Raw genomic sequence first — 13,731 nt, 5'->3', positions numbered from 1 at the left:
AACAGCTTGTTTGGTTATAATATATGGTATTGTATTGTATTGTATTGTTTGATAAATACAACATTTGAATAGATTATTGATCATGCCCAATTATGCCTTATTAAAAGGACAAGTGGTCGTTGCAAATATAATCCGACTATTTAGCCTAGAGTCGAATCCCATGGGGAATTAACCTATCAATTACTTTTGTCAGACTCACTGAATTCTTCATAATCAACTTCCTAGATATTTTGATTAACAATTGGTGATATTTACACTACTATAACTAAATGAAGTTAAGTAAACTAAAAGCTAACTATGACTGAGTTGTAAACAAATAAGAGAAGGATTGTGATTTCCCTTATTGATGGAATCCCTTCCTGCTTCCTGTTATGTTTCGCATAGAATTGCCTAATCGTCTCTATCGATCATGAGCACTCTTACTACCGTAAATCTCTCCCGAGTAATTACGACAATTTACTAGACGCACTCTCCCGAGTTACGCTAGCTGACTTTTATTACAGCTCACTTTAGATTGCACCCAATGTTTTGTTATCCCTAATCCCACCTTTAAACTCTCGGTTATTGATTCCTCATATACTTTGGGAGTGGTGTTGTTTAACAACTACCTAAATATGCACTCTCTCCCGAATAATACATACTAAATAGGCACAACTAATTGAGGATCCTATCAATTAACTACAACAAGAACGTAATTGAATAAATAGAGATTAAACTGGGCAAACTATATTAACATAACACGAAGTTTATCCTTCAACAGATTCCATCAAAACCCTAGACTAAATAATTAGCTACTGTTACACCCCATGTTTTCGCACGTTAGAGTATTCATAAGCCAATTGATGTAAGCTCAGAAATGAGATCAATTTTGAAAGTACGTAAGGTAAGTTAATCATTTTACAATGAAGGTTACAAATATTTAAGATCATGAATACCAAGTACCAAGAGGGTTTGAAGGCTTCAAAGCTAAATGAATTGAAGAAAATAAGTTTCGTCAAAAGTCGATAAGTTGGGAATGTTATAACATGTACTTTTGGGGTGAGGCTAGGGTGCTTAACCTTATAAGGAGATTATGTTATGAGTTATTTTAGTCGTATGATAGTCGTGTGTCATATTTTGAAGTCAAGCGAGTTGTGAAACAAAAGTTGGAAAAGGTCATCACAAGTTACATTCATAAATATGGTGAAAATTAGGTCAAATGTAGCTAAGCATTTCTCCCAATGTACTTGGAATTACGGGATGATCTACCTACCAAATTGAAGATCTACGAGTCTAGTTTCCAACAGATTAAACCGTTCATTGATAAAATATTGGAGTAGAGAGATATTTGCATTTTTGCAAGACTACGCAGGCAGTATGTGACAAGTAGGTGCATCACCTACTTGCCAAAAGGAGATGCCTCAATTAAAAGCTCCAAAGTCGGCCAAGAGGGTACTTTTAAGGGATATTAAACTCATTTCTTTCACCCATCTTTCAGACCAAGAAAACCAAATTGAACCCCTGCAACTCCTCCCCAAAAATCCCAAACAAACCCTAGGTTATTTCAGGTGTTACGATGTGATTCTAGTGCCGAAAACACCGGACAACTTGGTAGTTTCTCTTTCTTGTAGCTACGTTGCAGGACTGATTTTGGTTGAAGAAGAGCTAGGGTTCATGGGTTCTACTCAATCCAAGGTAAATATATGTTTCTCCTTCCATTATCTATGCTTGTACGAATTATAATTACTCGATCATAAAGACTAGACCTAGCGAGTTTCGAAAGAGTAGTATGTTATTTGTTGTTGTATCACTTTTGGCTGGTTGTAGGATTATTTTTAAGTTGAATTACTGGCTGGTTTATTGGATAAGAGTCTTAATTATGTACTATTTTTTGTGGTGCTCAATTTGAAAGAAAAGACAAGGCGAAACGTGTTTTAGTAAACTGAATAATCAATTTTGAGTTGTTGAACTTATGGGACTGTTTTGTAGGCTGATTCGTATTGCTGTTGGGTTGTATCTTTTGCTACTATTTATATGGAGTTTTGGAGGAGAAATGTTGTATAGAAACACCACATAATGAACGGGTGGTTTGCTGGTCGTTCGTCATAACATTTTGGATTGTTTGACACTATTATGGCTTTCGTTTGTGTATGAAGTGATAGGGGTATGTTGGGTTGTTTTATGGTATTTTGTTATGGATATAAGGTTGGAAAATGATGTATATATGTTGTTATTATTGTGCTCTTGTTGTTGGTGGTGTTATGTCGAATTGGGAGGAAGTAAAGATTATAGGAGAGATGCTGCCCGTTTTATTATAAAATGAGCTTGTCGTTCGTTGTGCGATAGTTGTACTTTCCATAACTTGATGATATTATTGTTATCATTGTTGTAGATTAAAGTGCAATGAGACGAGTTTAATATGGTTATTGGACAGATTGTGATAAGGTATGTTAAAGATAAACCTTTATTTCACTTGGCATGATCAAGTAACTACATATGTTTGACAACGAGACATAAAGAGAAGTTCATACTCCTGAATTTATATACACTATCCTAGTCTCATAAGTTACAATATTCTCCCTTATCGGGACTTCATATTCAGTTTAGTTTTGTATTATGTCAGCCAAGAGAGCAGATAGTCTATATATATATGGTATTAAAGTATTTTCACCACCATCAAGCTATAATCGGTGGGCAGGCCTCTATTGGGCAACCTCTGATCAGATGGTAAGTTATATACCGAGCCTACTGTGGTCGAGCGCCTATGAGCGAGCCCAACATGGCCGAGATACAGAGCCTAGTATGGCCGAGCGCCTATGAGCGAGCCTACTACGGCAGAGAAGTTATATATATACCGAGCCTTATAGGGTCGGACAACTATTTTACTTACTATATTAAGAGAGTTGAGTTAGTATCAGCAGGTAAGCATATCTTCAGATTACCTTTGACTCTTAGTTACTTTTAGTTATTATATTATCAGTTTAGTTTTAGCTTTCAGTTATTCTGTTGCCTTACATACTCGGTACATTATTTCGTATTGACGTCCCTTTTTCTTGGGACGCTGCAATTCATGCCTGCAGGTTCTCATTGACAGTTAGATAGACCCTCCCAGCAGACAGAGTCAAACATTAGCTTAGTTGGTAAGCTCCACTTCCTCAGAGTTTCTAGATCTACACCTTGGAGTCCATTGTATATATATACAGGTTTGATGGGTAGGCCGAGGCCCTGTCCCGACCATGGTACAATTCAGTTATCTCTAGAGGCTTGTAGACAATCCTGTATAGTTTGTATATTAGTAGATATATATATATATATATATATATATATATATATATATATATATATATATATATATATGAGCTTTTAGGTATGCTTACCCCTCAGATAAGAGAGTCGATATTTTCATATGATTCAGAATATGGCCTCATCGGCCTAAGTTGAGGGTTACCCCTCCAGAGTTTACAATTACAGAGTGGTACGCTCGGGCTAAGTATGGCACCGAGTGTCCGCCATGCCTCGTCAGATTCGGGGCGTGACAGCTACTCATAATCGTGTTTATCATAACAACAACAAAATTCATCATGAATGATAAATACAAAAGGAAGAAAGGTAGAACTCGATATCGAATTATCCTCCTTGCCTCTTGCCTCTTCTTGCCTTCCACAAAGCTATAAAAACCTTGATAATGTCTTTTTGGGCGAGGTGGACCTCTTATAGGTTAAGTGAAATTAACCCCAAACTTCCAAGTTTGCCCAGAAATTTCTGCACTCCGGATGGACTAGCGCGGCCGCGCTCGAACCGCGCGAGTGGCCACATATATGGCTAAGTGTTCTGCCTTGATTTCCTGCTCTAGAGCGGTCGCGCTAAGGCCGCGCTAGAGTGAATCAGCCTTTTTTCTCTTCTTTTCTTTCTTCTTTCACACATACTCAGCTCCGAAGGGCTTCCCTTGCTTTAATTCAACTCCAAACACTGTCCTAAGTCTTCATAAGCCCAACTTGCTCCTGCAAAACATGAAATTCACAGTTAGAGCCATTTTATCGTCATTTAACCTTCCTAGAACAATGAAGCATAGTCATGTTGGGGCATAAATAGTCGCCAAACTACATAAATCTAGCCTATTATCAACACCCCACACTTAAATCATTGCTAATCCCCCAGCAATCCACCATACTCTATAAAATTTCCTTCATTAATCTTTTCCCTAACGTATCACACCACGAATAAATCACCAAAGTTACATCTAGTAGTGTAACATCTTTTCATCAAGAGTCGACTCTCACATGCCATGCAATATTCATACTTACTCAAGTTACTCTATACAGAGGTCAAGAATTACCTTTCCTTCGTGAATCAAATGCCCTCACATCACACAAGAGTAGTTCCACAAATAATAACATTAAGAACAATTAGGAACATAGATAGACAAAATTCGCTCACTCTCAGAAAGAAAATTCATATGCCACACAGATGCACCATAGGCTTGCCCATAGTGTACTACTCTACTAATCGAGCCCATTCAGTTTAAGATCAATTAGGACTTATTTGGTTGTAATGTATGCTAAGGGACGGGTAGGATATATTTGGATATAGTGACTAACCTCCCTAAGCACTTTTAATACAATCACAATCACATTCGCATTCAAAACCATACTTATGTCAGACCAGACATTCCACCACACTTCTATTTATAATACCCGAAACTCCATTAGGTGCAATTGCATCAAGTCCCCACTTATCAAGTACTACATTTACTTATTCTCTTTTTTTTCTTTTTTCTTTTAAGTGGCGCTTGTTCTTTTATTTTTCAAAATACTGCACTTTTTTCTCTATTTCATTGGTTCCACTCAAAAAGAAAACCACCACCCCACACTTTAACTTTTGCATATTTCATAACCATTCAAGTGCTCATGGGAGGTAAAAGGGGTTCAAACAGATAGGCCATTCAAATAATTGGGTAAGGTTTGTAATGTGGTTGCCAAAGAAATAGGCTTATAGGCTCAACGGGGTTAACTACGATGTATCGCAATTAGGTGGGTCTACTTTATATATCTGGCTTAACAAAGAAATGCCTATATCACTTCTAAGACTGAATAAAGCTACTATTTCGCTTTGCAAACACATGGGGCAAGTTCTAGGCATCAAGTGCAGAGCATAGAATACAATACAACTCACACACATATGGCACATGACTCACTCCAGATTGACTTATCAAGACACTCTCGTTTGAGTACTCAAGTCAGTTACAAACATACAATTTAAGGCACTATAACAAGAATCAACCACTGAGACAAAGTGTCACAATCTAGTGCCTACTGTGTTCAGGTGTATAAACGCTAAGGGCTTCTCTTCCTATTTCAGCTCATCGCCCATAAGTACCAACTAAAAAACTATAAACAAAATAAACAAAAAAAACTAACTACACTCGGTTCAAGCAAATCCCCCAAAGAAAAACCAAGGGGGAGTTACTACACTACCTAAAACAAGAACAAAAAAAATCTTTTTGGTATTTTCTTTAGACTTACTTCCCTCAACAAAACTATCTAGAAGGTTCGTCATCAGGAAGAGTCCAACATATTTCTGTTTTTTCTCACCTCAACTTACATCCTCAAGAACCCCTTCGAAAGAGATCCGTCGTCGGGACAAGTCGACTTACCTAATTTGACTGCTACTCAAAACCACAAAAACAACGAAAACATAAAACAATCAAGAAAAACAAAGAAAACATAAAACAGTCAAATTCTTACATATATACACATACATTGAAGTATCCCCCACCTTACACTTAAAAGGAAGACATGTCCTCATGGCATACAAAATAAAGAATAGTGAGGTAAAGGAACTTCCTTGATTGATCACTTTTGATCGGAGACCGTCTCCGAGTTCAGATTGCATGCACGAACCAGAGCTCGCACCAGCCCAATATTTTCTTCTCCGATTTCACCTGCTGGGCAGCCACTGCATCAACACGTGTACCTAAGTCAGTGACCGAGGTACACAATCCTGCCACCTCCTACTCTAAAGCTGTGAACCGGGTAACCCGAGCAGGCCCAGATGGTCTTGCAGCCTCTGCAATCTGCTCATAGGATGGTGGCTCGGCCCTTACTTTCTCCTGCTCATCCTCCCCTTCCTTATAGTCATCGGATTCAGCACTATCATCACCACCAGCTGCCATAGGCTCCGTTTTAGTAGTTACCTTATCAGCTCGGAACTTGGAGTCTTTTGGCACTATCCCATCCACATTCAAATTTTCCGACACCCGAGCTGCATGGCAAAGCCTAGTGACTACGGAAGGGAAGAAGAACCCATACCTCTTCACTGGACAACGTGGGAACATCTCCTCGTGAATAAACTTGACCACGTTAAAGTTGTGACTATTTATAAAGCACCAAATTAGAGCAGCTCGAGGAGTATTCACCTCCGTGGTATTGGAGGACGGGATCAGGCGGTTGTTGATGACATACAACTAGCACTTCCCTTCAAAGGTGAGCGCCGCGGAGTGAAACTTCTTCCTATACTTCATCCATACAATTTCCTTGCCGGGTGCACAGATAGTTGCAAAGAACCTCTCCCACTTGGTGTATTTTCTGCCATACAGTTCATAATAGCCTTCATACTTATCCACAAGATCAGGCAGCTGGTATATCCTCTGAATAGCCTCAACAGAGGCATCCACAGCATTCCTGTGCACTGTTACTACGCCATTCACATGTTCTTTTACATTGGCATAGAATTCACGGACAACCATCAAATTCCCCTCATCCGGCTCTTCAAAGAAGATTTGTTGCCCCCGCTTGACCAGTTCATTATACAAGTTAGGGCAGCCTAGTTGGAGCGACCCTATATCTATGCCCCTCTCTGGTATTGGTTTCTTAGGGGCCTTGTCAGTAAAGCGGTCCTGAGCCTTGACAGAGACGAACCTGCTACTATCAAAAGGACGATCAGGAGCTGACCCGCATGCCCTGGAAGATCCAGCTTGACCGCTGGATGAATCACCGGTGGTGCGGCATTTATTGGATGGTGCCATCGTACTTGGAAGAGGAATAACATTAGTACAACACAAAAGGTGTGACTCAACTGCGATTACTCAGACTTCACCCGCACAATTGGTCATAATTACCATTTACGCTCACTCTGTCATTTAAACAAACACCTTGTGGGCATTATATACCGGAACTCCCAATTAAACATGTTGTAATCCAATTACCACCACAATTTCCCCAAATTCACCCAACTAACTTAAGATATACAACTCCACAAACATCAGCACCCACAAGCACTACACACACACTACAAATTACTTCTAAGAAAAAAGAAGAAAAAGCTACTACATAATTAAGAAATTAAACCAAAAATCTAGAAAAAAATGGCAAAAAGAAACCTTACCTGTAGTGAGAGAAGATAGTGAGAAGTGAAGAAGAGTAGGGAAGGGCGTGGCCTGAACCTTGGGGAATTTGGGTTGGGATTATTTGGGAATGGAGAAGGGGGGAATTTGGGGAAGAAGGGAATTTGGAGAAGAAGGAAATTAGGGCTGGGGTTCGTTGGGTGTTTGATACGAGAAAGGGGAATAGTTATGGTGGGGTAGGGGGGAATAAACAACCAAAACAATTAACATACAAAATAAAAAAATGTTAAGTTAAACAAAGTGGCAGGCAGACGGTACTAGCTCGGTCGTAGCGCGGTTTGAGCACAGCCGCGCTAGTGAGACAGAATGTTTGGCTATATGCGCGGACACTAGTGCGGGTGCGCTTCAAGCGCGGGCACGCTTCAAGTGCGGCCACTAGCGTAGGCACGCTCCTGGGCATAAAGTTGAAGTAAAATATTTGGCCATATGCGTGGCCTATAGCGCAGGCGCGCTCCTGGGCTCAAATTTTTTCCACTTTTTTACCTGTTCCTTCCGCGTCTGATGGACTTATCACTCGCCTAAGCTCACCTGCATTGGTTAGTACTTACCAAAATCAAAATTAACAAATACTAACTATACTAAAGTCACTACGCATTGGGTTGCCTCCTAACCAGCGCCTTAGTTCTTGTCGTGGCACGACAGTTACAACAAGTCAATGGGTTGCCTCCCATCCAATGCCTAATTTAACGTCGCGGCACGACTCAGATAAGTGCATTTAAGGCTTGCTCGACCTCTGAGGTTCAGTCAGATGGATCACTAACACTTTCTTGGGTTCATCCATGCCCACATATGGTTTCAATCTTTGCCCATTGACTATAAATGTATGGGAATCTTTTTCTAAGGCAATCTCTAAGGCACCTGAAGGGAGAACTTCGGCCACCCGAAATGGTCCAGACCATCGTGACTTGAGTTTACCCGGAAATAGCCTTAATCTTGAGTTATAAAGCAAGACCATGTCTTCGGGACTGAAATTTCGCTCAACAATGTTCTTGTCGTGCAACCTCTTCATTCTCTCCTTGTACACCATCGTGCTCTCGAAAGCAAGAAATTGGAACTCGTCTAGCTCATGCAATTCTGTGATTCTATTTGTTCCCACAGCCTCAATATTTAGATTTAGCTGTTTCATTGCCCACCAAGCTTTATGTTCTAGTTCCACTAGCAAGTTATAGGCCTTCCTGAACACCAACTTCTATGGTGACATACCAATTGGTGTTTTGAAAGCAGTTGTGTAGGCCCAGAGTGCATCATATAGCTTTTTCTCCCAATCAGTTCTTGTGGTGTTCATTGTCTTGGTCAGCACACTCTTTATCTCTCTATTCGACACTTCGACCTGTCCACTGGTCTGAGGATAATATGGGGTTGCCACCTTGTGGCACACATCATACTTTGCTAGCAATTTCTCAAAAGCTTAATTGCAGAAGTGAGTGCCCCATCATTAATAATAGCTCTCGGGGTCCCGAAACGGGTGAATATATTATTCTTCAAAAACCCCACCACCACTCTTGCATCATTGGTGGGGAGTGCTGCAGCTTCCACCTATTTGGACCCGTAATCTACAACAACAAGTATGTACTTATTGCCAAAGGAGTTGACGAAGGGGCCCATGAAGTCTATCCCCCATACATCGAACACTTCAACCTCTTGAATTGGGTTCATGGTCATCTTATGGCAACGGGAAATGTTCCTGGTTTGCTGACATTTATCACAAACCTTTACCTATTGATGTGCATACTTAAACACTATTGGCCAGTAGAACCCAATTTTTAGAACTTTTGCTGTCGTCCTGACTCCTCCAAAATGTCTGCCATATGCCAATGCGTGACATGCCTGCAAAATAGAAGATTGTTCTATCTCGGGGACACACCTTCGGATCATATTGTCAATACATATTCTAAACAGATAGGGTTCATCCCAGTAATACATGCGGTAGTCACGATAAAATGTTTTCTTTTGCACAGAGGAAAGGTCATAGGGAACTATACTGCTTGCTAGGTAATTTGCAAAGTCTGCATACCATGGCACTTCCTCAAGGCTTGTGGTGCGTAGATGCTCGTCTGGAAAGGTTTTCCAGAATATCCTCTTTCTCAACTGAGTGTTTAGCTCCTTCAAGTCGTGATAGATGATCAGCAACCTGGTTTTTTGTGCCCTTACGATCACGAATCTCTAGGTTGAACTCTTTTAGTAGCAGCACTCAACGAATCAGGCACGGTTTGGACTCCTTCTTTTCAATCAAGTACTTGACAACAACATGATCAGTATATACAATTACCTTAGAGCCGATCAGGTATGATCTGAACTTGTCGAATGCGAACACCACGTCCAACATCTCCTTTTCAGTCACAGTGTAGTTTAGCTGAGCTCCACTCAATGTTCTACTGGTGTAGTAAATTGGGTGCATTATCTTGTCTTTCCACTGTCCTAGCACTACCCCCATTGCATAGTCACTGGATTCACACATGATTTCAAATGGTTGCTCCCAATCGGGGGCAACAATGATGGGTGTTGTGACTAGCCTCTTTTTCAACTCCTTGAATGCTACCCTGCAATCATCAGAAAATATGAAAGAGTGATCTTTTTCTAACAACTTACAGAGAAGGTTGACAATTTTTAAGAAGTCTTTGATGAATCTTCGGTAAAAACTGGCATGCCCGAGGAAGCTCCTTATTGCTTTGACTGATGTGGGGGGTGGAAGCTTTGCTATCACATCAACTTTAGCACGATCTACCTCGATTCCCTTGCTTGATACCCTATGTCCCAAGACTATACCCTCTTGTACCATGAAATGACACTATTCCCAATTAAGTAAAAGGTTAGTCTCGATACATCTCTACAACACTCAGGTCAGGTTCGAAGGTACTCATCGAATGAGTTTCCCATGAATACCTCTATTATGTCTTCAACCATGTCAGTGTATATGGCCATCATGCACCTTTGGATTATGGCTGGTACATTGCATAGGTCCAAAGGCATCCTTCGGAAGTCATAAATTCCATATGGAAATGTGAAAGAGGTCTTCTCTCTGCCCTCTAGTGTAATGGAGATTTGGTTGTACCCTAAATACCCATCCAGAAAATTGAAGTGGGACCTCCTTGTCAGTCTGTCAAGCATCTGATCAATGAAGGGAAGTGGGAAGTGGTCTTTCCGGGTGGCCAGATTTAATTTCCTATAGTCCATACAAATTCTCCAAACTGTGATGGTTCTTGTAGAGATCAACTCATTGTTGTCATTTTTTACCACCATCATACCACCCTTCTTAGGAACACATTGCACTGGGCTAACATAGTTTTTGTCAGAGATGGGGAAAATAATTCCCACATCCAACCACTTAATCACCTCCTTCTTCACCACTTCCTTCATGTTGGGGTTCAGCCTTCTTTGGTGCTCCTTGGAAGGTTTGTGCCCCTCTTCCAATAGAATTTTATGCATACAATAGGCCGGGTTGATCCCCTTAATGTCTGCTATGGTCCACCCAATGGCAGTCTTGCACTCCTTGAGTACCTGCAAAAGCTGTTGTGCCTGCACATCTAACAAACTAGATGAGATAATAATAGGTAATGTGAAGTTAGGTCCTAGGAACACATACCTAAGATGGGCGGGCAGTGGCTTCAACTCCAGCTTTAGTTGTTCTTCTATGGATGGCTTGGTTGGAAGAGTTTCTCTGTTTTCTAAGTGCTGTTGCGCCCCTTTTTTCTCGCAAAATCGGGTTTATGACATTTGGTATGGGACAACTCGTTCCTTTTTGGGAGCTGGGTTTTTGCAATTTTGAAGAGTCTCCACCTAATGATATAAGGTGCATTAGGACACCAATGGGGTTCAATTCTAAGTTTCGTTTGAATAACTAGAGATAGGGTAAGGGCTTGAAATTATCCCAAGGGAAAGGTGTTAGGCACCCCTCGGGATCCACTAGTGTAGTTCCCGACCAGATAGTTTATTGTGAATTTAGCAAATAGACAAGTATGGGCTCAAATATTAGGGTATTTAAACTTATAAAAAGAAAGAACAATTAAAATAAGAGTTTTAAAAAGGAGTTTGCAAATAAAGGGAAAGAGGGTCCTAGGTTTATATTTAATATGGATCACATCAATGTGATACCCAGTATGACACTCCTCAAAAGAGGGGATACACGTGGTATTAGCGCACCGTTCATCATATCCATATCTACCCTTCCCACCCCGTTAAGGTATTAAAGCGTGGATTGGTCTCGATTATTATTGCATGCTATTACCCGTCCCATTCCTATTAGTCCCGGAGGAGCTTAGGACTACTATTCCTAAAGGGGAGGGATATTAGGCTGATTGGTTTCAAAGGGTAAAAATCTAATCAACATACAAAACACATACTGTATGTTATGGAAAGCATATAAACAGATAAAGGCCCATATACACCTCCTTAAACAATAACACATAACTAGCATGACTTGCACATACTTTTTAGGTCTGATTAAAATACTAAAGACGAGAGGAGTTTGACTATTAAAGCAGATCTGTTTATTACATAACTCAGATAAGAAGTCTGAATCAGGCCTGCCTGCTGGTTGTAGCAATTAACAAAGGCGGATTCAGTTTTTTATGGTTATTACTCTAAGGCTTGCCTAAGTGTTTAGATGGGATCCTATAGGCATGATATCTAATTGATTCAGAATGTGGCGAAAAAGTAATAACTCAAAATGAATTATTTGAAATCCTATAGGCATGCTTGCTAAACCTTGTTAAAGAAGGGAATTAGATTATTTAAAACTGATTCAGAATAGACTGATCTTAAATTGAACTAGTTTCAGATTTTGCAGGCGATGGTATCTACTATTGCTGAATTTAAACCCTATGGACATGATATTTAATATTGAATGTGAATGGAAACGAACCATATTTACTTGGGAATCCTTATAGGAATGATTTCTATATATTACTGATTTCGATATTATGAACATGACACTTATTTATAGCCGTTTAGAACCTAAAGCATGATATCTAAGTGACATGCAATATGTAAGTAAGTCCTATAGGCAGGTTATCTAGGTGTGACATTGACCATGAAGAAATTGAGATAAACCCTACAGACATGGTGTTTAAAAATACAGAATTGAACACAAAGAATTTAAAACAGTCCTATAGGCATGCTTTCTACCCTTGAGCATACATAGTTACCCAACCCTTTTCACTATCCAACCCCCAAATGTTTATTACAAATTATTACAAACCCGAAATAATGAATTACATCAAAAAAGTACAAAGAAAAGTTACAACCAGAGGAAGCCTGATTCTTGACTTCCTCTCTGAGTTATGGAATAAACCACCTCAAAAATGCCATTGATCCAAAGCCTTTCTCGGACTTGAGTGTGTCAGAGTTCCCTAAGGGTCTCAATAGGACCCCGGGAAGTGCTCACACCCAAGTTACATAACCAGAATAGGGATGAGTGCAGTGTGGAAGTGCCAGCCCTTATGTGTCCAAGTTCAGAGGGAGCTCATGAGTCCCAAGGTAGGGCTCACATAAGGGGGGAAGAACTTAAGTCTAAGAAGATGGAGAAAGTACAGAAACAGAGTTTCAAGAATTGAGGGAATAGAGGAGGGGAAAGGATGATAGGGAGACAACCATTAGCATTTTACAGAGTTAACAATTTCATACAAAGGGGTCAGGGGATTGGGAGTCCATTTTAATGAGACTATACACTTAGGTATGGGTTAGCATTGGGCATGCACAATAATGGGAAGTGCTGACATACCTGTAACCCAATCACAACATATGAGATAAACATGGAGGTTATGATCCCAGAGGAATCAGGTTTGGGTCATGCACAACAATGTCCAATGCTGTCATGCCACAAACCAACCACAAGTATTAAACACATTGAGGTAGGGATTTAGGATTCACAAGTCATGGTACATTAATTCATAACAGGAAAAAAGGGAAGTTACAACATACTTTAATAATGGTACTGGGTTAAATATACACAGTAGACAAGCAAGGATGCAAGAAACAGTAAATAAGCATGTTGTTGTTGGTGCAGAAGCTTAATTAGAACATACCAGTAAGAAATGCAAATGCAGAGAAAAATAAGCAAGTTTCCTACAGCCTAGCCTTGGCTTTCAACCGGCTAGGTAAGGTAGTAATATAGTAGCAACAGAAAAAAGAGAGAGATTTAGTGAGTGTGTGTTTGAACTCAAGTGTTTTATGCCTTGTGTTCGTGTCCTTGAAAGAAAATAAGTACATGGTATTTATAGTTTTTGAAAATGAGTAAGAGAGAGGCAATAAGCTACAAACATGGAAACAATCATGATTCAGAATCAATTATACAAGTGATTGCCTTTAATTAAGGGATCATTTGCTTAACGTGCAGTGACAGGTTCAAAATA

At 40.0% G+C, this 13,731-nt stretch overlaps 1 protein-coding gene across 1 annotated transcript; it reads right to left on the bottom strand.

The window, feature by feature from the left end:
- Positions 1-8,096: 8,096 nt before the first annotated feature.
- Positions 8,097-8,507, bottom strand: LOC138874972 (uncharacterized). The gene has a single exon (XM_070153773.1). The coding sequence runs from the start codon at positions 8,505-8,507 to the stop codon at positions 8,097-8,099; it is 411 nt and encodes a 136-aa protein (XP_070009874.1).
- Positions 8,508-13,731: the final 5,224 nt, after the last annotated feature.

The sequence above is a fragment of the Nicotiana sylvestris genome, chromosome 8 (genome assembly GCF_000393655.2).
Source record: "Nicotiana sylvestris chromosome 8, ASM39365v2, whole genome shotgun sequence".
NCBI lineage: Eukaryota > Viridiplantae > Streptophyta > Magnoliopsida > Solanales > Solanaceae > Nicotiana > Nicotiana sylvestris.
The sequence above is the reverse complement of the archived record's forward strand: the minus strand, read 5'-3'. Positions and strand labels throughout refer to the sequence as shown.

What these genes read in the sequence shown, in the direction of transcription:
- LOC138874972 (XM_070153773.1), bottom strand. Translation starts at nt 8,507, where the DNA reads ATGAAACAGCTAAATCTAAATATTGAGGCTGTGGGAACAAATAGAATC.